At 35.4% G+C, this 26,715-nt stretch overlaps 4 protein-coding genes and 20 non-coding genes across 26 annotated transcripts; 12 read left to right on the forward strand and 12 right to left on the reverse strand.

The window, feature by feature from the left end:
• Window positions 1-584: 584 nt before the first annotated feature.
• K09C4.1 lies at window positions 585-3,332 on the forward strand (the record flags this gene model as incomplete). Of its 2 annotated transcripts, NM_001047804.6 has the most annotated exons (16): window positions 585-774; window positions 970-1,089; window positions 1,139-1,302; window positions 1,346-1,397; window positions 1,478-1,552; window positions 1,601-1,725; window positions 1,778-1,872; window positions 1,922-2,032; window positions 2,075-2,190; window positions 2,234-2,313; window positions 2,357-2,469; window positions 2,628-2,761; window positions 2,804-2,876; window positions 2,925-2,969; window positions 3,026-3,079; window positions 3,123-3,332. In NM_001047804.6, the coding sequence occupies 16 exons, from the start codon at window positions 605-607 to the stop codon at window positions 3,159-3,161; spliced, it is 1,566 nt and encodes a 521-aa protein (NP_001041269.2). The 2 variants fall into 2 exon arrangements, with proteins under 2 accessions (NP_001041269.2, NP_001041270.1); NM_001047805.4 differs by lacking the exons at window positions 585-774; window positions 970-1,089; window positions 1,139-1,302; ... (6 more) ...; window positions 2,234-2,313; window positions 2,357-2,469 and having other exon boundaries at window positions 2,631-2,761; window positions 3,123-3,161.
• On the forward strand, window positions 1,986-2,006 carry 21ur-15282. Its single transcript, NR_070654.1, has one exon.
• A 432-nt stretch (window positions 3,333-3,764) lies between the features above and the next one.
• Window positions 3,765-5,726, forward strand: F11D5.5 (MFS domain-containing protein; the record flags this gene model as incomplete). Its single annotated transcript, NM_076169.5, has 14 exons — window positions 3,765-3,801; window positions 3,845-3,896; window positions 3,950-4,024; window positions 4,073-4,197; window positions 4,247-4,341; window positions 4,394-4,504; window positions 4,546-4,661; window positions 4,709-4,788; window positions 4,833-4,945; window positions 5,091-5,224; window positions 5,267-5,339; window positions 5,387-5,431; window positions 5,479-5,532; window positions 5,584-5,726. The coding sequence occupies 14 exons, from the start codon at window positions 3,765-3,767 to the stop codon at window positions 5,620-5,622; spliced, it is 1,149 nt and encodes a 382-aa protein (NP_508570.4). The 3' UTR covers window positions 5,623-5,726.
• A 336-nt stretch (window positions 5,727-6,062) lies between these two features.
• On the forward strand, window positions 6,063-8,634 carry F11D5.7 (Major facilitator superfamily (MFS) profile domain-containing protein). The gene is made up of 15 exons (NM_001380931.1): window positions 6,063-6,295; window positions 6,350-6,469; window positions 6,515-6,678; window positions 6,717-6,768; window positions 6,861-6,935; window positions 6,981-7,105; window positions 7,155-7,249; window positions 7,292-7,402; window positions 7,444-7,639; window positions 7,684-7,796; window positions 8,011-8,144; window positions 8,187-8,259; window positions 8,305-8,349; window positions 8,394-8,447; window positions 8,491-8,634. Exons 1-15 carry the CDS (start codon window positions 6,126-6,128, stop codon window positions 8,527-8,529), a joined length of 1,566 nt encoding a protein of 521 aa, NP_001367751.1. The 5' UTR covers window positions 6,063-6,125; the 3' UTR covers window positions 8,530-8,634.
• A 1,489-nt stretch (window positions 8,635-10,123) lies between these two features.
• On the reverse strand, window positions 10,124-10,321 carry F11D5.11. The gene has a single exon (NR_070656.1). It is a non-coding gene; the product is annotated as an Unclassified non-coding RNA F11D5.11 (non-coding RNA).
• On the forward strand, window positions 10,124-10,409 carry F11D5.17. The gene has a single exon (NR_070655.1). It is a non-coding gene; the product is annotated as an Unclassified non-coding RNA F11D5.17 (non-coding RNA).
• Window positions 10,410-10,976: 567 nt separating this feature from the next.
• On the reverse strand, window positions 10,977-11,115 carry F11D5.26. Its single transcript, NR_070657.1, has one exon. It is a non-coding gene; the product is annotated as an Unclassified non-coding RNA F11D5.26 (non-coding RNA).
• A 404-nt stretch (window positions 11,116-11,519) lies between these two features.
• Window positions 11,520-11,655, reverse strand: F11D5.29. The gene has a single exon (NR_070658.1). It is a non-coding gene; the product is annotated as an Unclassified non-coding RNA F11D5.29 (non-coding RNA).
• A 714-nt stretch (window positions 11,656-12,369) lies between these two features.
• On the reverse strand, window positions 12,370-12,514 carry F11D5.35. Its single transcript, NR_070659.1, has one exon. It is a non-coding gene; the product is annotated as an Unclassified non-coding RNA F11D5.35 (non-coding RNA).
• A 791-nt stretch (window positions 12,515-13,305) lies between these two features.
• Window positions 13,306-13,455, forward strand: F11D5.8. Its single transcript, NR_070660.1, has one exon. It is a non-coding gene; the product is annotated as an Unclassified non-coding RNA F11D5.8 (non-coding RNA).
• Window positions 13,456-14,539: 1,084 nt separating this feature from the next.
• Window positions 14,540-14,706, reverse strand: F11D5.22. Its single transcript, NR_070661.1, has one exon. It is a non-coding gene; the product is annotated as an Unclassified non-coding RNA F11D5.22 (non-coding RNA).
• Window positions 14,707-14,761: 55 nt separating this feature from the next.
• Window positions 14,762-14,911, forward strand: F11D5.32. Its single transcript, NR_070662.1, has one exon. It is a non-coding gene; the product is annotated as an Unclassified non-coding RNA F11D5.32 (non-coding RNA).
• Window positions 14,912-15,766: 855 nt separating this feature from the next.
• On the reverse strand, window positions 15,767-15,965 carry F11D5.12. Its single transcript, NR_070663.1, has one exon. It is a non-coding gene; the product is annotated as an Unclassified non-coding RNA F11D5.12 (non-coding RNA).
• A 210-nt stretch (window positions 15,966-16,175) lies between these two features.
• Window positions 16,176-16,388, reverse strand: F11D5.9. The gene has a single exon (NR_070664.1). It is a non-coding gene; the product is annotated as an Unclassified non-coding RNA F11D5.9 (non-coding RNA).
• A 364-nt stretch (window positions 16,389-16,752) lies between these two features.
• Window positions 16,753-17,003, reverse strand: F11D5.16. Its single transcript, NR_070665.1, has one exon. It is a non-coding gene; the product is annotated as an Unclassified non-coding RNA F11D5.16 (non-coding RNA).
• A 5-nt stretch (window positions 17,004-17,008) lies between these two features.
• On the forward strand, window positions 17,009-25,937 carry ddr-2 (Discoidin domain-containing receptor tyrosine kinase B). Of its 2 annotated transcripts, NM_076171.7 has the most exons (14): window positions 17,009-17,108; window positions 19,551-19,656; window positions 20,873-20,970; window positions 21,020-21,153; window positions 22,723-22,870; window positions 22,980-23,269; window positions 23,314-23,626; window positions 23,680-23,947; window positions 24,167-24,238; window positions 24,287-24,513; window positions 24,563-24,692; window positions 24,740-24,817; window positions 25,147-25,453; window positions 25,504-25,937. In NM_076171.7, the coding sequence occupies exons 1-14, from the start codon at window positions 17,042-17,044 to the stop codon at window positions 25,657-25,659; spliced, it is 2,394 nt and encodes a 797-aa protein (NP_508572.1). In that variant the 5' UTR covers window positions 17,009-17,041; the 3' UTR covers window positions 25,660-25,937. The 2 variants fall into 2 exon arrangements, with proteins under 2 accessions (NP_508572.1, NP_508573.1); NM_076172.9 differs by lacking the exon at window positions 17,009-17,108 and having other exon boundaries at window positions 18,751-19,656; window positions 25,504-25,845.
• On the reverse strand, window positions 17,149-17,428 carry F11D5.14. The gene has a single exon (NR_070666.1). It is a non-coding gene; the product is annotated as an Unclassified non-coding RNA F11D5.14 (non-coding RNA).
• F11D5.23 lies at window positions 17,261-17,408 on the forward strand. The gene has a single exon (NR_070667.1). It is a non-coding gene; the product is annotated as an Unclassified non-coding RNA F11D5.23 (non-coding RNA).
• F11D5.21 lies at window positions 18,926-19,170 on the reverse strand. Its single transcript, NR_070668.1, has one exon. It is a non-coding gene; the product is annotated as an Unclassified non-coding RNA F11D5.21 (non-coding RNA).
• On the forward strand, window positions 18,976-19,094 carry F11D5.33. Its single transcript, NR_070669.1, has one exon. It is a non-coding gene; the product is annotated as an Unclassified non-coding RNA F11D5.33 (non-coding RNA).
• F11D5.30 lies at window positions 19,979-20,298 on the forward strand. Its single transcript, NR_070670.1, has one exon. It is a non-coding gene; the product is annotated as an Unclassified non-coding RNA F11D5.30 (non-coding RNA).
• On the reverse strand, window positions 19,990-20,243 carry F11D5.27. Its single transcript, NR_070671.1, has one exon. It is a non-coding gene; the product is annotated as an Unclassified non-coding RNA F11D5.27 (non-coding RNA).
• Window positions 21,697-21,976, forward strand: F11D5.24. Its single transcript, NR_070672.1, has one exon. It is a non-coding gene; the product is annotated as an Unclassified non-coding RNA F11D5.24 (non-coding RNA).
• F11D5.20 lies at window positions 21,839-21,976 on the reverse strand. The gene has a single exon (NR_070673.1). It is a non-coding gene; the product is annotated as an Unclassified non-coding RNA F11D5.20 (non-coding RNA).
• Window positions 25,938-26,715: the final 778 nt, after the last annotated feature.

Genomic DNA, 26,715 nt, shown 5'->3' on the forward strand with positions numbered 1-26,715 from the left:
TCAAATTTTAACATTTTGTCCTTCAAGCAGCATTTGAGAGTTAATTTTCAATAATCTTGTAAGTTTTTCGTATGCGTTTGTAGTATATTTTGGGTTTTTGAGTTTCTTCAAACAGTAGGTTTACAAAGATCATCAAAATGCGATGTGAAAGTTTAAAAAAGCAGAAAAAAGGTTAATAAATAAGTAACAAATTATTCCCCGATTTCCCGTTTTACAAGTCAGCGGAAAAAGTAGGTTACTGAAAACGGCAAAAAATTAGCCACTTCACAATTTCATACATTCTCCGTTATTCAAATACTCTTATACTATTCAAAAGCATTACAAAACTACATAGAAAAAATTCACATTTCCAAAAGTTACGCATAGCTACAAAAACTATTTAAAAATGTGAAAGTAATATAAAACTACATAATTTCTAGTCAGTTAGTATTTCGACCTTACAAAAAATTTGCCTGGTGTGTTTACATATTGATTGGCCACTTGACTCGCTGAAGAATATATGGAAAAAGTGGGTGGTTCTGATAAGAAGTCAACACACAATACCAACAAATTGTCCTATTGTGCAATTCTCAACTCATTCTCACTCCTAACAAAGACTTTTGCCATGAAGTTCACCGTTCCTCGAAATATTCTTTTCATGATATTCACTTTTGTACTGTTGGATATTGTAATGCAGATGCAAGTACTCACATTCTCTGCTCTAGCAGAACTTGTAAATCAGATGAATAATTATACATTGAGTGCGCATTTTGGTATCACGCCTACAGAGACTAGGTGAGTCTTATTAGAGGCAGATTAACTTTGGATCTGAGTTATTTTTTATGGTAGGTGTTTTTTGGAATTGACGAAAATTTTCATTGGTGTGACTTTGAATGTAATCGAAAAAGTATGGTGTTACATAATACAATATTACTATAATTCTGAAAATTTAAATCATAAGAAAAAAGTTGTAACTTCTTATATTTACAGTGTTGGCGTTCTGAACTCAATTTTCGCAGTTACACATGAAACTGGAAACGCTCTCGCAATTATTTTTCTATTACCTGTTGCAGACTCAAGAGGCAGAAAATTTATGGCAGTTTATTTACGGTAGCATTTATTTTAAAGTTATTACTTCACATTAAATACTTGATTACAGATTTGCATTATTATTTTTAACGGGATTTTTCCATTTGTTAGCCACTTCCTTCCAAGCTGCTGAAGCTTATACTTTGGGACAATTGTTTCTTGGAATACAAAGCCCGCTGCATTTGCTCATCACGCCCATGTATATTTTAGAATGTGCTCCAGATAATTGTAGAGGTAAATTTCAATTTATGGAATTTCAACAATTTTTGTAATTCAGGATTTGCAAGTACTGCTTTAATTTTCTCATTTTCGATTGGAAAACTGTTAATGTAAGATTGTTTCATTTATTCAAAAATTCAATTCTCTACATTAAAAAAAACACATGTAAATATTTAACTTCTCAATTCAGGTTCTCAGCTGCGTCTCCTACATTTCTCGGAACTATAGACTCTTGGTTTATTATTCCGCTGTTTGAGATGGTATGGTAAGAACTTGATTATCAAAAATTATTCTATGCAACATTAAATCTCAGCTCCGTGATGATTCTTTGCCTAATGATTCATCTGCCGGACTCACCGAAATGGCTCATTCAGCAAAACAAGGTTAAAAAAGCAGAAGACTCCATAAAATTTTATTATGGAAAACACTGTCATTTAGGTTGGTTTAGTAAACTTAAAGTTCCAAAAAATTTTATAGTTTCGAGTTTTAGATGAAGTTGTGACGTCTCTCATAAAAGAGAAAAACTTAACAAAAGATAATCGAATTTCTTTGAGACAAATATGGGAAAATGATACATTGAGAGAGGTAAACTTGAAAATATTTTTTGTTTAAATGAGGTTACATTTTTCTTCAGAGTCTAAAAATATTATTTGCCGTTACTGTTTTTCTTCAATTTGATACCACAACGGCTCAATCGGTATACACAATTGATTTTCACAAAACAGCTGGATTTACAGTGCAAGAGGTTGAAAATAAAAATTTTTATCGTAGAATTGTAAATTTTCAGGCGTTGAATATAAACTTGATCCTCACAACTGTCTTGTTCCCCACCAAATTCATCGGTACATTATTTTTAGATGCATTGGGAAGAAGGCCTGCTATGGGAGTTGCTGGTGTGATGAAGTGAGCTGAATCTTTACCGTATTTCCGTAAATTTTGATTTTAGATACTCAAAATCCATGTTGTTATTGGCTTTTGAAATTTTGGTGTTCATCAGCGGATCCAGTTTGATCACAAAGATCATGTGTAAGTGAACACATCAAACATTAACCATATGACCAATTTGCAGATGTTGCGGTTGAACTGTTAACCATCCTTGTTCCAGTGACAGGTGCAAACTCAATAAGAGTGTTGTTTGTTACAGAATTGTTTCCACCATCTGCAAGAACAGCAGTTGGACAGGTCAGTTGAATATATCATGAGACAGAACATATTCTGAAAATGACATAAGTGACTGAATTATAATGCCACCCTCGTGGTGGGCATCATTCAATCAGCTTGACGTTTTCTTTTTTCTAACTTTGATATCATAATTCTCATCATCACAAAAAAGTTTGCAGGCAATGTTGTTTGGTTCAATGGCGGTCAATTCACCAATTGTAGCATTATATCCTATAGTCAACTCAATTTTCCCTCCAATATTTTTTGTACCATTTGTAATTTCACAAATGATATTTGGAATATATTTATACAGGTTTTGCACTTTTAAGTTATCCAGTTAAAGCTTTTTATTTAGACATATGCCAGAGACTCGAGGTCGTGCGGTCTATGATATCATTGAATCTTTAGACAGGAATGTGGCTTCAAGGGTTATTAATTTAAATAGTTTTAAAATCTGTTAATTATAAATTTTTCAGACTGCATCAGTTACAGATGAAAACACTCCTCTGTTTAAAGACCAAGTAAGTTTTTTTTTTCAAAAAAATGCACCCAAGTACCTAAGAGCTTATATTTTCAGACAGAAAATCGTGATGGAAAATGGAATAGTCTCCTCAATACACCCCGAACAAGGGTAAAATAAATTTGTGTACCTCCTCAGAACATTTTGTTTGCAGGCGTTGACTTTCGAGGAAAATTCTCATTCACCAAATTGATGTAAACATATATAGCTTAAAACAAAACCAAACCAATGGGTCATAAATACTCGTTTCATAGATCTATCATTTGTAGATTCTTACTCCAGCCAAATGTCAATTTTAAATCCCGTGATTTCCCTCAGTTAAAGTTTTCCGTTTACAACTGTGGACGAATGAATTTTGTGAAATAAAATGTGCTAGACAAAACACTTATAACTGTTGTAAAATAATGCAATACAATTAAAAGATGAACACTTGATACGGCATTATGGCACATGTGTGTATAACGCAAAATATTTTTAATTGATCATAATCACAATATCAGTTCAGCCTTGCATTTGTTGATTCAATAATTACATCTAGTTACCAGGTTGGGAATGCTCTTTCAATTTTGTTACTGCTCCCAATTGTTGATTTCAAAGGCAGAAAGTTTGTGGCGGTTTATATGAGGTATTTTGTTTGAATTAATTGTTAAGTTAAGTTAAAGTTGATAGGTTCGTTTTGATTTTTTCCACTGGCGTTTGTCAATTGCTAGCTGCAGTGCTTGAAGCTTCAGAAATATTTATTTTGGGTCAGTTTCTTCTTGGAATACAAGGTGCACTTCGGTTTTTTGCGACGCAGATGTTTATTGTAGAGAGTTCTCCGGATAACTGTAGAGGTAACATACTAACTAGGTGAAAATTGTCAACTAAAATGTTCAGGTTTTGCAAGTGCTTTTCTAATATTTGCTTTTGTCATTACAAAACTGGTTATGTGAGTGATCATTGAATCATATTTGAAAAAAAAACATTAATTAAAATTTTTAGGTTTTCTGTCGCTTCACCGAACTTATTGGGAACATCACAGGTATGGTTTGTTTTCCCATTATTTGGAATGATAAGGTAACCGAAACAATAATTTATCAAAAAAAAAAAGAAACACAATTTAAGTTCAACGATAGTTTTTTGTTTCATGGTGCAACTACCAGAATCTCCAAAATGGCTCATTCAACAAGATAAAGTGGAAGAAGCTAAAGTTTCGATCAGATTTTATCACGGAAAAAATTGCACTATACGTGAGAATTTAAAATATTTGAATATTCCCAAACCCGTTCATATTTTCAGATGAGGTGGTAACTTCTTTCATTAAAGAAAAAAACTTGACAGACAAAAATAGAATTTCTTTGAAGCAAATTTGGGATAACGAAACTCTTAGAGAAGTCAGTTTCACATGTTTTAATGAGCTATTCTATAGACAAACAACTATTTTAGGGGTTGAAAATAGTATTTGCACTGTTACTGTTTCTTGAATTTGACACATCGTATGTAACATCAGTTTACACTATTGATATGCATAAATCAGCTGGATTCACTGTTCAACAAGTCTGTTTGCAAAGTTTCCAAATTCATTTCTTACTTTACAGGCACTGAATATCAATTTAATAATCACAATTTTCTCCCTACCCACAAAATTCTTCGGTACATTTTTATCAGATTCTATTGGAAGAAGGCCAATTTTTGTTATAGCTGCTCTTTTGCAGTAAGTGAAGGTATGATAGACATTGGCTTAAAACTATAAGATTATAGGTATTTCCGAACATGCATTATATTCAGTCTTGAGATTACAATTTACATATTTGGATCGAGTTGGTTAACAAGAATTACATGTAGGCGGCTGTACAATAGTGTTAAAGTTGAGATCTATTTCCAGATAATATGGTTGAATTTTTGGCAGCACTTGTTTCAGCAACAGGTGTGAATTCTCTCCGCTTGTTGCTCACAATGGAATTGTTTCCTCCGTCGGCTAGGACAGTTATAGGACAGGTAAGAGATTTACTAATTGTGTTGAAAAAACGTAGAAGAAAGTAATATCGCAACATGGTGCATCGACGCAGGATTCAATGTATAAGGAATAGTCGTTTATTCAACACTGTAGAATTTGTTGATCAACTTTAATCATTATTTAAAGACGCAAATGATCGCCTCAATATTAATTGGCTTTCCGATTCTTTCTTCTTTCCCAATCATCAACACCATGTTTCCTCCCATCTTTTTCGTCCCATTTGTAATCACACAATTGCTACTTGGAATCTATCTTTTCAGGTTTGTGAATAATGCTAGTTTGAACTGATTTGAAATTTTCAGACACATGCCGGAAACACGTGGTCGGGCAGTATATGACATTATTGAGTCACTGGACAAAAACGTCGCTTCTAGGGTAATAATACCTGACTCGTTTTAATTAAGAAAAACATACATTTTCAGGCCACATCAATCTTGGAAGAAAATACTCCTCTCATCAAAAATCGGGTAAATCTTTTTCATACTTATTCCTAACTTAAATATAATGGTTTCAGGCTAGAACCTTTGGCGCAAAACGAAATAGCATTTTGAACACGCCTCGTTCTCGGGTAATATAATCATGACAGGAATATTATTCTGCAAAACTTAATTTTTTTCAGGCTGTGACATTCAACCACAAGTTCGATTCAGAAAGTTAAATACTTTCCTAGTTGATAAGAAGTTTTCGTGGTCTTGAATCAATGTACTTTTTGCATACAATGCTTTATAAGGAGCCTTTGATTTGATAAAAGTTTTGATTAAAAAGTCAAGAACATTCCGGATTTAGGAATTATTCAGTTAAGTTATACATACACTTTACTACGTATAACTGACATATGAATTATAAATCTGTATTTATATTTAAAAAAAGGTAAATAATTGTTATGAACTGTTGCAAAACGGTAAAGCCCTTATAGAATAAAATAAAAATACCCACAAAACCTCAGAAGCAGCTGAACAGTTAAACAGTTGAAGATTTTTACAAAACTATTAAAAACGTGCTCCAAATCTTTGAATGCATGTTCTTGACATGCCGATTGATTTCCATCTGCATTGATTACCACGGAAAATGACTGTTTTAGATAAAAACTTGAAGTTCAGTTCAATCAACTCCGCAACGTTGTGTGGAGTGATCATTTTGTTTCCATGAAAATCGGCAAAAATGAAGTTCTATGTTCCTAGCAATATATTATTAATGATTGTCTTATTCCTTCTTTTTGATGTTATCACGCAAATACAATTAATAACATTTTCTGTCCTATCCGAGATTATAACAGAGATGAATAACCACACTTTAAGTACTCACTTTGGAATTGTACCCACTGAGACCAAGTATGTAAATTTTTTTTCAAAAATACTATCAACTTTAAATAATTATAATGTTAGATTGTCATTTGTAAATTCGATAATTACAACAAGTAACCAAGTTGGAAATGCTCTTTCAATACTGTTACTGCTCCCGGTTGTTGATTACAAAGGCAGAAAGTTTGTGGCGGTTTATCTGAGGTTTTTTTTTTAAATATGATTATCCAGTTAATTTGGGTATATTAGATTTGCACTGATTTTTTCCACTGGTATTTGTCATTTGCTAGCTGCACTGTTTCAAGCGTCTGAAGTATTCATTTTGGGCCAGTTTCTGCTTGGGGTACAAACTTCACTTCGTTTTTTTGCTACACAAATGTTCATTGTAGAGAGTTCTCCGGATAACTGTCGAGGTAATTTGGTTCCTCATGAAATTTGTATGTTTGTTTAGGTTTTGCAAGCGCTTCACTTGCCTTTGCATTCGTCATTTCAAAATTAGTCATGTAAGTGAGCTTCGCTAATCTGAAAATATTATCAGATTTGCATTTTAAATTTTGTAAAACCCTCAAAATACATGCTCAACACATAATTTTAGGTTTTCTTCGTCTTCGCCAAGTCTATTGGGAACATCGGATTTGTGGTTTATTTATCCAGTATTCGAAATGATAACGTAAGAGTGGCATTTTTTCTTACAATCAATTAATCAATCTGTTAGCGCAACGATAATTTTCTGTTTGATGCTGCATTTACCCGAATCTCCAAAATGGCTCATTCAACAAGATAAACTGGATGAAGCAAAAATGTCTATTAAATTTTATCACGGAAAAAAGTGCACTATTGGTAAGACTTTGAAATATCAAATTTTCCACAAACTCGCTCAAGTTTTCAGATGAAATAGTAACTTCATTTATTAAAGAAAGAAACTTGACTAATAAAAATAAAATATCTTTAAAAGAAGTTTGGGATAACGAAACTCTTAGAGAAGTAAGCTTCCGTAGTGTCAAAAGGTTTTAAAGAAATATTTAGGGTTTGAAAATTGTATTTGCGGTGTTACTGTTTCTTGAATTCGACACGTCATACGTAACTTCAGTTTACACAATTGATTTTCATAAATCGGCAGGATTCACGGTTCAACAAGTAAGCTTGCAAATTTTATAAAGATATGTATTGTTTAACAGGCACTAAATATTAATTTAATCATCACAACTGTCCTATTCCCCACGAAATTCATTGGTACATTTTTATTAGATGCACTTGGAAGAAGACCAGTTTTAGCTATTGCTGGTATCATACAGTTTTCCCGATCTTGCCTTATATTATCTGTTGAAATTATAATTTACGCCTTTGGATCAAGTTGGTTGACAAGAATTATGTGTAAGTAGTGATGGAAATAGTGAAATGTTGAAACATTGTTTCAGTCGTTGTTGTTGAATCATTATCACCAATTGCTTCAGCAACAGGTGTAAACTCTATCAGATTGTTGCTCACAATGGAATTGTTTCCTTCGTCGGCGAGGACAGTTGTAGGACAAGTATGTTTGATAGTTACAGCCGGATTTCTGTCAATAGTACATCAAAAATAGTTTTTAGTCCTTTTGAGCAAGATCATAACAAAAAAAAAACAAAAAAAAACAACGGGATTCTACAGAGATAAATATTGAAATTATCTTTCAAAACTTTGTGAGACTTGATATCTATTGAGCAAAATGGTTCTATACCGCGCAATTGATAAATGATTATTTGAAGGCAAAATTATTTGGATCAATGCTAATTGGTACCCCTATTGTTTCTTTATTTCCAATTATCAACTCATTGTTTCCTCCCATCTTTTTCGTACCATTTGTGATAACACAGCTGTTACTTGGAATCTATCTTTTTAGGTTTGTGAATAATGCTAGTTTGAACTGATTCGAGATTTTCAGACACATGCCGGAAACACGTGGTCGGGCAGTATATGACATTATTGAGTCACTGGACAGAAACGTTGCTTCTAGGGTAATGATACTGGTTCACTTTAATTTCTAAAAAACTATGTTTTAGGCTGCGTCAATAAATGAAGAAAAAACTCCTCTTATCAAAAATCGGGTAACATTTTGTTGAATTTTTCTCACCAAATTGAATAGTTTCAGGCTAGAACCTTCGGTGCAAAACGAAATAGCATTTTAAACACACCTCGTTCTCGGGTAATGAAGATAAGAAGTTTTTTTCAGAACTATAATTTTGTAGGCTTTGACATTCGACCACAAGTTCGACTCAGAAATTTGAATGCTCTTTTGTTTGATAAGGAGTGGAAGTGGTTTTTGATTTGTTGTACTTTTTGTATAGGATTACCCTATATTAAATTTTTGTTCTGATAAAACTTTTGATATGAAAAGTGCCGAGTACATTAAAAGAAGATGCGGACGAATATTCAGCGAACAAATATTTATTTGCACACATATTCAAATGCGACGAACCTTGTCCAGATTAAGGAGAAAAGCCCGACACGGATTAACAATAGATGGGCAGAAATGTGCTACTGTGGGGACACGCTTCGTGAACCTCATCTTAATACTCCATTTCTTCACAGTCTCTATGAATATGTTTTTTTTTTCACTGTCGAAAAGAAGATAGTTAAAGTTGTCAGACGCATGGGGGCGGTAGTGAATTTTAGTTTTGTTTGTGGTCAAATGTTGTTTGATTCCAACGAACAATTCGATTTGCTCAACGATTTGAGTAGAATTTTTAAAGTTTGAATTGTTGAGTTTGCATTTTTCGACAATTTCGGCAGTATCCGGAAGATTCCGAAAAAAAGGTCCATGCCCACCGACTAGATCAAATATGGTGCACTTTTTGACTCGAAATTTATTTTCAACGTTTTGAAGGTGGAATATGTAGGGAAATCAATAAAAACCATTTCTAAACTGCCAAAAAGACAAAATATCACAGTAAAATTGTTCAATAAATATAGGAAAATTGTTATATTTTAAGTCAAAAAGTGGTGAAATGAGAGTGTGCGATATTTTATAAAAGTCTAAACTACTGTTGCATGTACGAACCCCTGCAATATTAAAAAATGAAGATATTGAGCATAAAACTAGGAGAATTTACCGTATATTCTCTATTAGTGCTGCATCTCCAGTAGTCGTGCAGTCTCTAATAGTGCTGCATTCAAAAAGGGTCCGAAAAATAGTGCTGCAGTCTCTATTAGTGCTGCACCTCATTTTCTATTGAAAGAGTCATTTGATAGTTTCGATATTTTTGGGTATTTTATTGTATATTTTTGATGATTTTTTTGATAATTCACAAAAGTAATTAAATTATTGGATCTTTTTGTTACAAAGGTTGGCAATTTTAATGAATTTCTGCTTAAAAAATGTGCTTTTGTGACTGAAAACCAGTGATCTATAATTGAAAATAGCCGTTCGAAAATTAATGCTGCAGTCTCCAGTAGTACTGCAGTCTCTAATAGTGCTGCAACTTTTTAAAATTTTTATTTATATTTTTATTCAAATTTGTCATGATAGCACCAGAAATCGTGTTTGATAATCTCCTCACAGGCTCACAATCCGTCTTTTAAAATCTTATACACTTTTTGAATGTCTTCAAAATTCTTGGCAACTTTATTAGTTTTTTTTGTCTAGAATACCATAAATTTTATTGTGTTACTATCATTTTACACGTTTTTCCCCTCTTTTTTATATTGGAACAGGCAATTGCCCTTTTTCAAATATAAAGGTTCCTCCCAAGAACACTTAAAAAAATGCCAGTTTTGGTTTTTTCCCCATTCCGTTCAAGACGAGCAAACAATCTCTTTTCCCTTCGCTCCACAAATCCATCGTATTTTTTAATTTTCCCGTAGCACAACAATTCTTGCTGAATTCAAATGTGTGTATGAAATCCAATACATTTTTTCCATACGATGACCCATCCATTATGTTTCATTTCGCTCCAAAACTATGTGCGCCCGCACTATTTCCCGGAGAAGAAGCCGAGAGACATATACACATTGAGCGCGCCAGGGGCCTCCCATCATTTTATATCCAACGTCTCACACTTGTTCCTTCATTGCCGTATGTTTATCAAAAAAAAAAAGCGGCGTCGCCGGGGGCTATCAATCTCAATTCATCTCTTTCATCACTACAACATCCATTATTCTTCCACGTTTTCTAATTTTTACCGGCGCTGCGGAAATATTTGATGGACTTTCTGATTGTGACAGCTAGCAAATGAGCCAGAGGAAATAGAACATCTGAAATATTTTCGAAACTGCCTAGTTTTTGCATGATCAAATATGGACTACGCTCGGTGGGGAAATGATTGAAAATCAATGCTAAAATTACCGAAAATCATAATAAAATTAAAAGTGTTTATTTTTTGATTTGAGTCAAAAAGCGGTTAAAACTAAGTTTCCACCAATTTCCAGTTTTTTTGGAAGTCGTCGATATTTTTTAATTATGCTTAAAATATGCATATTTAAATTTTTTTTGGAAATGGCCAAGCTCAGTTTTCACCACTTTTTGACACGGTATAGAGTCTTTTCTAAAAAATTTTGAAAAGCTTTGCTATAACGATTTGTCATTTCGGCATCATATGCATAGATTTTACCGTTTTCCCATTGGCCGTGGTCCACTTTCAAAAAATGTGGAATAAGCTTTTAACATTCAACAAGAATTCCTTCCAAGGAATGCCACGAATTTTTTCCACAAATTATGCGAATATGATCGTAAAACGTTCAATAAAAGCCGACTACAAAAGGTCGTGTCAGATCTGAAAGAGGAGCAGAAAAGAGGCTCCCACGATCAAGAATGCACCTCCTCGCTCGGCTCACCCGGTTTTAATGCATTCGTATTTTTGTGCCCCCCTTCAGAGTTTACTCTCTTGTTTTCTCGCCTCACTTGCCTTCATTTTATTTATTTTGTTCAGTTCGCCCAAAATTTCTTTGTCCTTACGTTAGTGCCATTAGTGTATTTTCAATCGGTTGGTGAAAGGTAGCAATTGCCAGTTTCCCAGGTAATAAACATCGCACCTTCACGCTATTTCTTGTTGATAACGATTTACCGAACCCTTTTTCAAAATGTTTGAATTCATGGTGAATGGTTTGAATATTCAGTTAGTGACTTTTGTCAACCGCAACATTGTTCCAATCTCATATCCTATTCAATGTGATGTTCTTTATCTGGCAGCCCGTTTGCCTCCTGAATAATTCACAAACGCAATTTCAATATCTATCACGTATTTCCTTCCTCTCTCTCTTCTAAGATTTTAAATCTGTTCCTCTTCCCGTTTTCTGATTGTTGTTGGAGGAACAGATTGCATCCAGTTGTAATCTGTCAGTCAATTTTTGTAACAAGTTCCTAACCTAGTAATATGACACCTTCCAATAGACATGCCAATGTGCTAATCCTTCTGGTGTGGGGTCAGTTTGGTAGGTCAATCATATCACATTTCGCATTTTTCTCACTTTCTTGTTAATTAACAACTTGTTGAAGGAGATCAAGTAGAATAAAGTACCATAATAGGTGTCAAAGGAGTTTGAAATGAGATATTGCAAAAGTATACAACAGTTTACCGCAACTTATTTGACATCCATACAGTAATAGAAAAGTGTGTTATATTACTGTTCAAATATAAGACACATAGGTAACATAATTTTCTTTATCCACCACTCGCAGAACAAACGTATTTAATACGTATTTCTTGAATTTTGACATACGTGTTACTAATTTTAATACAGAGTATTTTCTATATTACTATTGCATACAATACTATTCTTCTATTTGAGACTTTTAGATGCAACGTTACTACGATTGCAGGAGTGCTTAGAACTATACTTTAGAACTTAAGGTAAAATGGAACATTTTTCATTCCCCAATATAATAACTAATCATAAGTTGTTGTAAGATTTATAGACTTTGGCAACTGAACATTAAAATTCCAATAAACGTATAGTCCAAATATTGCATTTGCTGTCAGAATATTTCAATTGCCATACTTATTTTTAAAGAAGAGCTAGAAATGCAATATCTTTTTAAGCTGCTCATTGTTTAAAATATAAACTAATGAATTTTCCTTTCTCAAATCTTTTCCGACAAGCCAACAACATATTCCACCTTGAAGGTCATCATATCCACACTTATCTCGAAAACATAACCAGGCCAACGTGCCTCGACACCATCAACATACGCGTGGTAGACAAGACAAGGGGGGCCAAGAAATCGGTGGGCCGAATCTATCGGCGTTCACGGTGTGGTGTGACTAATTGATGGTTGTTAGTACGGGAGTAGTAGTACATGAGATGTCGACGGCGGATAACCAGACGAAGGACCTACTCGAGGTCGTGTCCGGTTGTTCACAGTCTCTTTTCCTCACCTTTCATCCCTTTTCCAATTTAATGAGCCTTCTAATTATGTGCCATCAGACTCGGAGTATAATTATAACCTTTAAGACATGGCAGTGAATACAGTTTGGTTAGAACTTAGACTTTCCGCATGTTTTTCGTGTATCGGTGTGTACCAAATTAGAAAGAAATGCTTATTATGGATGCTCATCAGTTTTAATTGAGAAATACAGAAAAAATATGTTGATTTTAAAGTATTCGAAAATCAAAAAACTTAGTTAAGAGAATCTCAAAAACTGAAAGTTATTATTTCGATGATTTTGATGAATTTTAAATTTTCAAAAGCGGAATAAAAATATACAAGAATTCAAAAAATTGGCAGTCATGAATACATACCTTCCGTACATGCAAAAAAGTTGTTAGATTGGTTTTTATTTTGTCCTAAAGGTGATCTGAAAATCCTTTCGTATGGGGCTAAAGTGAGTGGTCAAATGGTTAATAAAACTATTCAAAAAACTGTGAAAAATTTTTATTTCGATAAAAACATAAAACTAATAAATATTTTTTTAGTTTTATGTTTTAATTGGGTTCAAAAAATTTATATTACACTATCGAACATTGTGTTACTAAATGTGATAGCTGGCGCAAGTTCGGGTTTAACCATTTTTTGAATCGAAACAAAAACATTTTCAAAAACTGTTTAAAAGTTTTATTATGATAATTTGTAATCTTAACGGTATGAAAATAAGTTTTAATCATTTTCGCACTGCCCGTATTTTATCTTTTTTTGTAAAAAATTTAAAAAAAATTAATTTCTAACTTTGAAAGCGTAATTATTATACCAAAATTTACAGTCCCGTAGATTTTCTGCACACCCCTCTGGTTGATATTTTCATACCTTAAGAAAAGTAATAAAACTTGTCATTTCGCTGGCTGTTATGACAATGCATGTTTGACTTTAGCCAAAAATTAATCAACAAGCTACCTATGCCACCAAAATGTATTGTCGGTGTTTCTTTTTGCCGTTTGCGGTAAACCGAATAACATGCATGCAAATATTAGTTTACCGTTGGCGATGAAAGGTCGCAGAGCCCTAATTCGTACTGACAGCCGTGTGAGGCGAGTAGGGGACCCACTGATTTATTGCTCTCCGCCAAAAGTTTTATTACCTCCTTTTCGTCTTGCCAAATTCCACTAAATTGCACTGGAAAACCCAGCGGCTCAAGAATCAGCTGCTCACCCTGGAGCTCCTGGAGTATCTCAAGAGGTTGTGAGTCAAGCTTTTGCAATGGTCGCAAGCAGCCGCCAGTCCCTTTTTTTTCGTTGTTCTGCCGTTTTAATTAATGATCTGATCGGGCGGGTGTTAAAGAACAGAAGAACGGCTGATCGATTGCTCACGGCGCAGGGCACACACTTGAAGAGTATATTTTTTTCTTTTTGTTCTAAGCTTTTCTGCTGGAAATGAAAGAAGATTGATGAGTCGAATAAACAAGCCATTTCCCCCAGTTGTTGCAAGTATTCCTGTTTGTTTTTCAACTACAAATTATAACCCATTATTACTGTGTACTTGAAATTGTTATCAAAACGCGGTGAAAGTAACAAAGGAACTGTTTGCATTTGTAGAACACGCCATAATTTCTTTCATAAACATTTGACCTCCATTAGTGTTACATAACTTTCCAGGAACCACGGCGTTACATTTTCATATAAAAGGAATAGAAAAATAAAAGCCGAAAGCGTGAAAACAAAGAAAAGCCTTTGAAGATTTAAAGTTCAAGGAATTCTGTCGGCGCTTTTTTTTTGGTTGCCTGTTCCGGTAGCCATGATCTCGTTCCGTTTTTCACATTACACTACCTCACACGCACATTTATTTCTCGCCTTTTCACCTTTTTCACCTTCTCACCTACATTACGTCTTTCTGTTTCACCACTTTTTGTGCGAATTCTCAAATAGTCTCATAAAAGTGCGAAATCATTACCATGGTCATGCTCATTGCGTTCTTCGTTCGAGACGCGCATTCAACGTGGCCACTCTTTGTCTCTAATTACACACAGCCTTCCTGGAAGGTCGTTTTTAAATGAACGTACTTCTAGCGTGATATGTTATTCGGTTAGTGTCTGTTCAGTTTCGTATGTTCGCAATTTCAATGGTCTTTAACGGTCGATTTGTCAGAATTTCCGGCGGGTGGTACGAGTCAACAGTGGTGATTGACTGCTACTGCAAGGAATTGAACAGAGAGTCGAACGAAAACTTTGATCAATTTTTTTTGTCTGCCCTGTTTGTGAAATCAGAAAATCATTAAATCTAACAATGACTCATGTAAAATGAGCATTTTCACAAAAAAAGTGCACTATTAGAAAACTGATATAACTTTTTTTTAAAGTTTAGATAGATTGGAGAAACTGTATATTTTTTAGTTTTGTTAGTTAGGAAATGTTTTCTCACAATTTTCATTATTGATTTAGTTGTAAAAAAAATTTAAAATGCCGGAAAAGTGTCACCGGAGAAAAATACTGAAAAAAGTCATAGTAAGAAGTTTCTTAAAAAATTGTTATTTTGTTTGAAAAAAGTGATAATTGTTTAGTTTTGGTCATTTTTTATGAACGCCGTGAATCAAAAAAAATGTTGTTTTTCGAATTTTTAAGTGTACTTACATTATAATGAATTTAATTTTTTTGTTGAAACTTCAGTACTGTATTTTTTTAAAGAGGCAAAACTCAATAATTGCCACTTTTTGACTGTCATTAAAAATGTTTAAAAATTGCTTTGAAAAGTTTTATTATGGAATTTGGTAATTTTGGCACTATCTTCGGATAAAATATTTGATTTTAGAATTTAGAAATTCTAGACCTCTTTTTCAAATTTACGATTCCTATTTAAAAATGACTTCCTAAGAATCTTGTTCCCACTAGGGATCTTATATTTTCGTTTTTCGTTTTTTAAATGCTATACTTCTCAGAGGTACTAATTCCCACTGAACCTGCCTCAGGCAGTTAATTTTTCGTCGTCCTCCTCCAATTTTTTAATACCCATTTCTTCTGATCGTAGAACATCTGTCTTGGATGCTTGGGCAGGGATGTTCTCATTGAAAAGCGATAAAACTTTCAAGACACTGTTCAATTTACAGAACATTCGCTACTTCCTCTTCAACACCTGTCTTTTCGCTTCTGATGAGGTACCACCACCGCCGATCCACACAGACCGCCACCCCTCCCGCCAAGACTCCGCCCCTCTATTCTTCATTGCTATGCTTGCGCGAAGGCTGCCCTCTTCCCCCCCCCACCACTTTCTGGCCACCCACTTTTCCTTGGTGCAAAAACCATAGCTTTGTACAGTTTGAGTGAGTTCAATGCTTCTGAATCGTCTTCTTTCGAACTTTTTTCTCCAGCTTCTTGATGGGTTAATGTGCAATGCAATGAAGCACATGTACATAGTACTCTCTTTCTTCCACACATATGGTTTACGTTTCCTATGTGTCCCTCTCCTTGATGCAATCTCTTAGCAGCCTTCACTCTATACATGATTTTTAATATATATCTTTCTTACAAAACTTGTTTCTTTTCTTCTCCCAATTTTTTTCCATTTTCTTTGCTCTGAGTCACGGTGTTACTAGAGAAGTCATCTGCCAAAAACTCATATTGCGGTTGGTCCTCACACCTATTCTCTACCTATTCATCGTAGAAGCCCAATTGGTTTTCTCATTACTTCACACCCTCATCTACCGCGAGTACAACGTTCGCTTTTTCATTTCTCCATTTTTTAGAGTACCGAAAGTGTCATTGGTGGTATAAATTGCTCTTTTGAATTTCTGGGAATAGTCAGGAGCAACAGCTCCCATCAACCACCACGGTACGATCCATTAAATTAACATATAGTGCAGCTTGAAATTGAAATTGAGTGAAGTGGTAATTGATGAGAGGGTGTGTGCAAATTGAAAAAGGAGGCACAACACGCCAGAAAAAGAGCAAGACCACCAACTACATTTTTCTAGCTTCCTCTCGCATTTTTTTTTTCACGCGCATCTTGACAAGCTTATCTGTTCTTGGTCTTCAACTATTGACCCCATCTATCCGTTTTCCATGTTTCATTTCTTCCAATTTTTTTTTGTTGCTCTTCTCCTTTTCCAACTTTCACACCCACCAACCTCGTTGCTTTCGGCTTTTGCAACTTACTAGTTAATTCCAACTTTTTTCTTCTTCTCACTCCATATATTCTAATATAAATATGAAAGCCGCCGAGATGAGTATAATAACGCGCTCTTCCTGAATAGCTTCCCGCAAAAGAGCGGATATTTGAGCATCTGCCCCCAGGCCCTCTTCACACTTCTCTATTTCATTTTGGGCCTGTCAAATTGAATTTCGTACGTTGTTGTTCCTTCTAGACTTTGACCACTTTTTTCAATTTCCTCATATGCTTTTTTGGCTTTTTTCAGAGTCTCCGACGCTCATCTATGTCAGGATGAAGTTGCTGCTGTATCTATTCGGTGTCACATTTCATAGCAACACAGTAGTCGCATTGGAATTAAGTAAGTGTACGGTCAATTGACTTTCCTTCTTCTAAATATGGCAATATTGCAAAAAAGTGTCCGTTTTGGGAAAGTGGCCAAGAAAAGAGGAGGGGACGATTGTTAGAAATGCATCATATTTTTGTCACCAGTTGCACTCTAAACTCCTAAACTAGTACACTTTTTTCTCTTCTCCTCCTCGCCCATTAGCTCTCATCACGTTTTGGTGGCTTACACGCCGGAATTTATGGGAGGCAAAAGGAAACGACATGATGATGAAAAGGGTATGCAGTTAAGAAGGTGAAACCGACAAACGGAAAAAAACGTTTTGGGGACAACCTAACTTTTTTTTGAGATACCATCAGTTTGCGCGAAATTGTGAATAGTCAGCGGCAGGAGATGATATCAAAAGGCATAAAAGGAGTGGGTTAGTTTTGAATCGGACACTTGCAGTGACATAAAGATGGTCACAAGTGGATAGTGATGAATTATAGGCCGGGTTGTTTCTATGACAATATGATCAAAATCTCGAGATAAAAATAATGCATAAAAATAATGCTATTTCAAATATCAACCAGATCTCGACCCCTCGCAATAGTCAAAAAGTCACTAAACCTCTTCAGAAAATTGATGACACCGATTAGGGGCAGGTGCATGTGTAATTGCCGTAATCGCAATCGATCCGTATTCTTGAGCATTGAGCGTAAAATCTGAATAGCTTTGCATTGCGCAATGTGACAAAGAAGTGTTTGTGTGTGTGGGTGTTGGGTGACAGGAGGTAGAATATAGTATTCAATTTATTGCCTTTCATTTTCGATGCTCACAACTCACATGCGTATAAATCACAACACAGTGTTGCTGCTCCGAGGGCTACTTTCACTAGATTTTTGATATTTTGAGAGGGGTGTATGATGACGATGATTCGATTTGTTAGTAGACTAGTGGGAAAAAATGTCGTTGAAAAACGAAAACCAATTTCTTGTGGTCCCGAAAACTCATCATTTGGGTCTTTCCTATGACAGCTGCTTGTCGTTCAATTGCTAAATAACACATCATAACATTGTTCTTTTAGTCGTCCTTATCATTTCTCTCGTTTTTGAAAACAAGATGCACAGAAATCTGCCAGCTTCTCCACAATGTTTTGTAAGATTTTGGGGGATAATATATAATCAAAAGCGGATGGGGGTGACAGTTTTGTCGGGCCGGTTCCCCTCGCTTCCGGAGATGCGCAACTGTTGCAATGCACAAAGATGCCGACGAGAGGTTCCTGCTCACAAAGTGCCACAATGATCGATTGCTTACAGTTTATACCAAACACTCTTTGACAACTTGCTGGCGAGTATCTGGTCGAGCCTATCAAATAAAAAAGAGCCGAAAATGTCGCTGTAAAAAAAACTTAATTGTATGTATTGCGTGGCCAACTTGATTGGCCAGGTTGACATTTTGCACACCTACCTGACTCATTCAACTAAAAGCTTTTGCTTTTTGTTTCGATTTCTTAGGTTTTTTATTAGGTGTGTGTTTTCTTCCAATACCCAAAAAAGAAGAAGACAGTTGCATTATCGTAATCCGTTTTGTTATCGTTTGCATGATTAACGAGATTGCGCAACTTGACATGGCGGCGCACATCACAGAGATTAGTAGCCATGCGCAATTTCTATGGAAACTGACCTGGAGAACGTGCGAAAGGTCACAACACTGGTCCATTAGAGCACTACTCGGAGAAGAGGATATCAACAACATTTGTCATCGTATTTCTCACCTTTCAACCTCACAAATAACAAAACAATTGTTTATCTTACACTACCAGAATGATAAAACGTCTCGAGAGTGTTGCTAGTTACTGGTTGTAAATCATCGCTTGTGGTGTCCTACAACATAAACCTGGTGCGCGAGAAGGTCGTGTGCACAATCTCCATTTTTATTGCTAATTTATGTCTTGACGCACAGACGTCAGGTACTCAATTCTTGCAAATCCATAATGTGACCATAAAAATTGTGCTGCTGTTTGGGTTGTAAAAGACAGGTATAATTATCCGGAATTATCCGCTGGCAACAAAGATAATCGTAAAATATTATTCTGCGGAGGTCTTCGCCTTTTTGGAAATAGATTTAGATTTTCAATTCGACGTGAAACATGCGAAAATTGTGGTTGTACGCGGCAACTCATATGATTAGAAAGCATTGGTTTGATTTGGTGAGCTCAAAAAATTCAATTGAGGATGCCAGCAGACCCGGGTCCTATTTGCTCTTTTTAGGCACATCTCTCGGTAGCCTTGTTGACCGCATATCAGATTAGGCATTGTCGGAAAAAGGATGAGAATACATAATGTCAACAAACGGGGCTACATGACAAAGCATACAATGATAAGTACACTAAACCAAAAAATAAAGGCGGCTGAAATATGATAGGGTGCTCTTAAACTCTTTCAACTCTTTTCCAATTAATAAATTATGTTTCAGGAGAATGCAGTCACCAATTGGGAATGTCAAATCGAAAGATTCGTGATGAGCAAATCTCGGCGTCTTCGAGTTTCGACTTGCAAAGCACTGGACCTCAACATGCTCGGTAAGTGGTTTGGGAACTACTCATTTGAAATTCGTACTACGTTTGAATCCCTTGAAACTTTAATGCAAATTTCCACGGACTTGATAGAAACATAGAAAATTTGAATTACTTTCTCTCTGCCAATCCTTTTAGCATTTTCTCACGAGTTATTTGAATTGTGGGGACCGTTCAAATTTGAAATACACTACACAAAAAATTAGTTGGCATCTTGCTTAATTATAGCGAGCTGACTGTCAACAGGAAGAGAGCTATTGTGTTAGCCTAATAATTAGTCTCTTCCCTAATTACGGTATCCGCTTTCACATCGTTTTGTATAGTGTTGTGACCCCACCCAGGAGAATTCACGCGTTCCCAAAGGCGGCTTTACAAGATGGTTAGAGGGGGGATTACTGCTCTTTGCAAGTTCACGCGTTCGCCAAACTCATTGAAATTGAAATTGAGAGCGCATTGGCATGGCACATCTAATTTGGACAAGCTTCTGACGGGGGAACGTGATGCTTCATCAGTAGCATACGTTAACGCCTCAACAAGCGATTTATCTAGTTTGATTGTTTTGACAGGCCGCATGCGGTGCTGGGGGCTTTCCATTGCTTCACTTCCTAATTGCAATGTGTTGCATTGCGTAGATAAAATCTTGATTAGGAGCTCATCTGGAGAATGAGAGGAGAAGGAAGATGGAATGGAAATTGAGAGCCACACAACGAGAAATTGCAATATACAATAGTATAAATATAAAATAACATACTTTTTATCACTTAAAGGTGAACTACGGTCAGTAGAGAAATATTCCTAATCTTCTAAAATATCCAAATAACTTATTTTTTGTGTAGAATATTTTTATTTTCAGTCAAAAAGCGGTAAAAAACGGTTATTTTAAAAACCTCTAATTGTGAATACTGTCGCATGCATAAACCCCTACTGTCTTGAGATAGGAATTTTCCAAATAAAATTAAACATAAAACTGAATGGAACATATTTTTTTCTTGATTTACGATGTCCAAAAAATGGGTGAAAACTGAGTTTTCACCGCTTTTTGACTTGAAATGAAATTTCCAATATTTTTTGAAAAGTTTTATTACAAGATTGGAAGCACCATAGGAATGTTTTTTGTCTACCTACAAGTCTCAAATTTAATACATTTAAACATTTATCGTTATGTATTGTTTTCACATGGGAATGAATTTTATATTTTAATATTCCAATTCAATTTTTTCAGAGCTCATCAAGAATCTGGAAGTGGTGCCTGGTGTCCGAAGAATCAAATAAACTCTCTCAGCAAAGAATGGTTGCAGATTTCGTTTTCCGTGGATACAGGTTTCGAGCAGAATCTAGAAAATTCTAACAAAAAGCCCAATTTTTTCAGTAATAACTTCTGTGGAGACCCAGGGACGATTTGACGACGGACGTGGAATGGAGTATGCGACCGCATTCAAAATTCAGTACTGGCGACCTTCGCTAAACGCATGGGCATCTTATAAAGACGATTTTGAGCTAGAGGTTCGTCCTTTTCATTCAGAATGACCGCTAATTATGGTATCGGCACTCTTTGGAAAGCGCACCGTTATATTTATGCGCTTAACGCCATTAGCCCCAAATATCTGAGATATGTGAATCACAAAAAGAACCTTGCGAAGAGAACAATAGAAATCTAGCTATGACTTTTGACACACCATTTTGACACACCATTCATACTGTCACTATACGAGCAACGGTGGGGGGAAGAAAGACGGGACACGATTTGAATAGAATACAATACAAAAACGCGTTATTCGAGATTTATTACAAGGTCTTCTGCCCCACAATTCGTTGTGTCCGTTTTCGGAGATATCATGAGATTCTATTGAGATTCAAATTTTTATCCATGTACATCCTGTGCTTGGTTATTTTTTTGATGGGAAAAGTGTCGTTGTTCCGTTCTTTTTTTAGTTTGTGTTTTTTTTCTGTTCTTAGAATGAAAAGAAAAAAAACGGAAAAGACTGATCGACAATTGACACGCTATACATGTTCAATTACATTGTGCATTTTTCCTGCAAAAGTGGCTCACTCGACTACCATACCACATTAGAAACCACTAGTGGCTTTTTAGTAAATTAGCTGAAATTTTGTTCAAATACATAGAGGAAACACTTGACACTGGGGCATTGTACGAAGACACGAATTAAGTATTGTCGTAAAATGCGGTACAGTGAATTGAAGAGGGGGGCACTGAGTGACAATGCATCTGCCAGCCACTTGTCGAGACGTGTGTATGATCGGCTCAAGATCATATCGACACATATGTCGCCAGCCATGCTATTCTGCATAACAGGAATTTGAACATGAACATCGGGCACCACAAAACGCATAAAAAACCGTCGGTGATGAGTCTATATCTAAGAAAAGGCTTTCCGAACCGGTCAGTTAATAGAATAGCCTTTAGTTAGGGGTCAATCCAAAAATGGGTAGGCGGCGTGGCTTTCAAGTAACTGCCAGTTAATCCTCTTATGCTCCGGTGACTTTTTGCTTCAGTAATCCTTGGCGGAATAAAAGTGTTATGCGGATAACCGTTCGTCGCAGGATTACCTAATAGACTATTTGGGAATAAATAAGAATAAATTGTAGTGAATAATGAATTGAGGCAGTTTATTTTTTGTATATTTTTTTTGTTGATATTTTTGCAAATTGTTCAAATGATTATAACTTCGAATGAATTAATAAAATACTGCTCAAAACTATATTAACTTGTGTTTGCATGTATTAGGAATTCACTAAATTCATGGGAAAAAATAAAGCGTTCGACATCTCATAAGTCTTGTTTTGATGATGATAAATAAAACGACTATAACTCAAAAACTACATTTAATAAAAAGTTTGTGAAAGTCACATTTGTTTGAAAAATTTGCAAAATTAAAAAAAAAACTCATTGGCCAGCACTGTAAATGAACATCACTTTTGCTCTATTGAAACAAAATTCCATGTTTTATACCTTCTGAGAAATCTAACGCCATGAAAAATTCAAAAAAATTTTGTTGTCATTTTACAGGTGTTGATTTTAGTGTTTCATCCAATTTATCGTTAATTTTTCAGACAATTCCTGCTAATAATGACACGGAGCACGCAATCCGGCGACATCTTGACCGGGCAATCATAGCAAGAAGAATCAGAATTGTTCCAGTTTCAAATTCCACCAGAACTGTTTGCATGAGAGTTGAAGTTTTCGGATGCCCATTTGATGGTTTGTACTTTTTTCGTTTCTAGATAGTTTATGAATCATGTTTTATAAAGTTTTTTCTTTGTTTCCTAGACATTCCTTTATGAAATTTAGCAATTACATTCATTTTCAGATAGTCTCGTGTTTTACAATGTCGATCAAGGCGATTTGCAATCTGGCATCTCTTATCACGACTTTTCCTACGATGGTAATCTCGCCAACTCTCCACACTTAACCGGCGGTATTGGGAAGTTATACGACGGCGAAGTGGGAAAAAACAATGTATTTGTTAATCACCACAAATGGGTTGGATGGAGACGTAAAAGAAATGGCAATGTGAAGTTGGCATTTGAGTTTTCCGAATTGAGAAATATATCAGGGATTTTGATTCATACGTCGAACGAGTTCAAAAAGAGCGCAAAGGTAGTCATCAATTTGTGAATAATATTTTAATAATTATGCTTAAGGCATTTTCCTCGGCTACTGTGCTATTTTCGATAAATGGAAAAGACTTCTCAGACACCATCGTACACTTCAATAATCCGGAAGATACCGAATCAGAGGTACCTCGATGGATAAGGATTCCAGTGAACAATCGGATTGCCAAAGTTGCAAAGATTCGTCTTAACTTTGGAACTGACTCCGACTGGCTGTTCATTTCTGAAGTGAATTTTGAATCAAATCACACAAATATTGAGCTTCTCAATGATGACGTGGTTATTCCCGATTCGGTTTCATATTTCTCCGTAACCGAGCACGATGACGGAACTAGCATGTTTGGTAAGAAGATTCTAATATCTATATTTCTTTAACCGCATATCTTATATTTCCAGCTTTCATTATCTTCTTCTTCATGTTCCTCATCGTGGCAGTCATTATTCTGACAGTTCTCTACCGTAAACGCGAGTATCGTGTGAAAGCATCGTCTCCATCTCCAAATGCGAAACGGGAAATTCTGTTGACAATTGACGGAAACACCATCAAGCATCACGTTTCTCCGTCAACCTATCAAATGGCTCGCGATAATCTTCAGAATGCGTTGATTGAGAAAATGCCCATGTCACCGATTATAAGCGATTACGCTGAACCGGACATTAGTGTGTAAGTTGTTTTTTGCTTGCCTATGCTAATGGAAGTGTGAATAGGCATGGGAAACATGCCGATGAATTAATCACATATTTTGATTCGAAATAGGATGAACACTATTGAAACTAAACATATACCCACACACAGTAGCATTCTCGCGCACAATAAAACTGAAAGGGCAAACACAATAAATGCCTGGTGAGCAATTGACATTTCAATTGTTTAAATTTACAGTTGCTCCGATGTCACCGCCAACACTCCATTGCTCTATGGAATTGATGGTCCATATGATACACAGAAGAGAAGGTGCGTTGAGCCAACAAAAAATATATCACACAATGCTCAAAGTTGCAGCAACCCTTTGTCATCTATGGTAAAATACTCCGATTATGGAGAGGTTTATTGCACAACACTTCCGGAAATTGCTCGAGACAAGTTGATTTGCGTGAGCAGAATTGGGCAAGGAGAGTTTGGTGAAGTCGATTTGTGTCAGCTTGAAAACCGAAAAGTTGCGGTCAAAAAACTTCATGGAATCAGTCAAGCCGACGAGTTTTCTTTTCATAGAGAAATTCGAGTATTAGGTAAAAAACTTTCTTTTAGAGCGTGTTATGTACATGACAACAGTTTCAGGAAGTCTCAAACATCCGAACGTAGTTGAAGTCGTCGGAGTATGCACTATACAAAAACCAATACTCTGTATCATGGAATATATGGAAAATGGCGACTTGAAATCCTACATTTTGAAAAACCCTACTATACAGTTAGTTGATGTGTCTCAGAAATGTTTTGTATATTTTAAAGTTTCAGAACCTCCCAATGCATCTCAATTTGCACACAGCTTGCCGCAGGACTTGCCTATTTGGAATCATGTAATTTTGTGCATAGGTAAGCATTTTGTGCATTAATGGTGAAAGATTTATAGCTTGAACTTGAGAAAAAAAAATTTCTTTACCTGTAGCTCGAAAGTTATGTCCTAGACTCCCAGTGCTCCATTTCAACAAAACAACTAAAATAGTTGAACACTTTTATGTAGGCCAAACATAATCGAAATATAAGCTGTTGAAAAATTAATAGTGGTGTAAATTTAATAGGAAAAATAAGATAATTAGTACTGTTTATTATACCTTGAATAATTTTATTTAACTTCAACATTATTTTAACTTAAATTAGACAAAACCCGAACACCCCGGAGTTAAAAAAAGTGGTTCTTACAGAGATATTGCTGCTCGAAATTGCCTTGTTGACGGAGAAGGCAATGTAAAAATTGCCGATTTCGGAATGGCCCGATCTCTTTATTCTCAAGAATATTACAAAGTTGAGGGAAAGTTTGTGCTCCCGATTCGCTGGATGGCATGGGAAGCTTTGCTACTCGGCAAATTTTCCACTGCCAGTGATGTTTGGGGATTCGGAGTTACCATGTGGGAGATCTTCTCGCTGTGCTCCGAAAAACCATACTCCGATATGACAGATGATGATGTGGTGGAGAATCTTCAGAGCATGAGCTCTACTGGATCATTAAAGGTACGTTCAAATATCGATTTTTTACAAAAAAAAATATTATTTTGTTTCAGCAAGTTCTTTCCCGACCAAGGATGTGTCCATCAAAGTTGTACAACGAGCAAATTCTTCCGTGCTGGAACTATGAGAGCAGTCGCCGACCCAGTTTCGAGAACGTCCATCTTCACCTCCAGTCATTGGTGCACACTTCTCCTCATATTCATTTTTAAATATTATTCTGAGAATATATAAGTTTGCAATTTATTTTTTCTTTCCTTTCTCCTACTTTCTGGTGATCTATTGTAACTTGAGAACACACATCTCAGGATCTTCTCTTACGGTTAAATTTCCTCCTTCTTTCCCTTTATCATTGAATGAATAATTCTCAAATTGAGAATGGTTTGGCCACATATCGGTGCCCAATTGAGAATTATCAATGTACATTCTTTCTTCCACAAAAGCTTTCACTATTACTGTCTGGGTAGTTTCAATAAATAATTAAAATTTAGTTTGGTCTTAAATTTCTTTTGAAAAAAATTTTGACTTCAAATACAAGAATGGGAAGATAAAATTCATTTATTAGTCTTGAAAAGCAATTTTTTTATTATTTCCTTCTTCAAGTCATCAGTTCTACCATTTACAACCCACTTATAAAATGGCCCAAAATCGGCTTCAATACGGGATTTCATCTGCAATTCTGGATATAGTATATATATATAAATATGATAAGTTGGGTTCTTTAAAGAAACTGGAGATGTAAAAAATGGAAAAAGATTTACCAACAAAGTGTATGAAACGGGAAACAAATTACAAATCTTTGAAATAAACACTTTTTCTACCCGACAAATGTAACATTACAGTACAATTGAATACTTACATCTCCGCTCAAATTGTCCCAATCAACTGAAGTTGGGAGTGATGATTGCTTTCTTTCCCGAATTGGTTGGATGATAGGAAGTGCTGTCAAAATTTTTTTAATTTAATATTTAAATAGTTAGCAATATACCATAGCTCTATGAATTCTAGTATTAGAAAGTTACCAGGAAAATCCAAAAAACTTTTCACACAAATCAAGTTTGCTCTGATCTCATATAAATAGGCAAAAAAGTTAACGAAACATTTTGGAATGTATAATTTCAACGTGAACTTTCAAACTTCTTATCAAGCTAATCTGCGTCAGGCTTTTGTGCAGCAGATATATTTTCTTTTCCGATTTTTTTTTTCCAATGTAATTTATGTTATGTATACCTTTATTACCGAACTCCTAGGTGAACATATTTCAATTG

This window comes from Caenorhabditis elegans, chromosome X (assembly GCF_000002985.6).
Source record: "Caenorhabditis elegans chromosome X".
Lineage (NCBI taxonomy): Eukaryota > Metazoa > Nematoda > Chromadorea > Rhabditida > Rhabditidae > Caenorhabditis > Caenorhabditis elegans.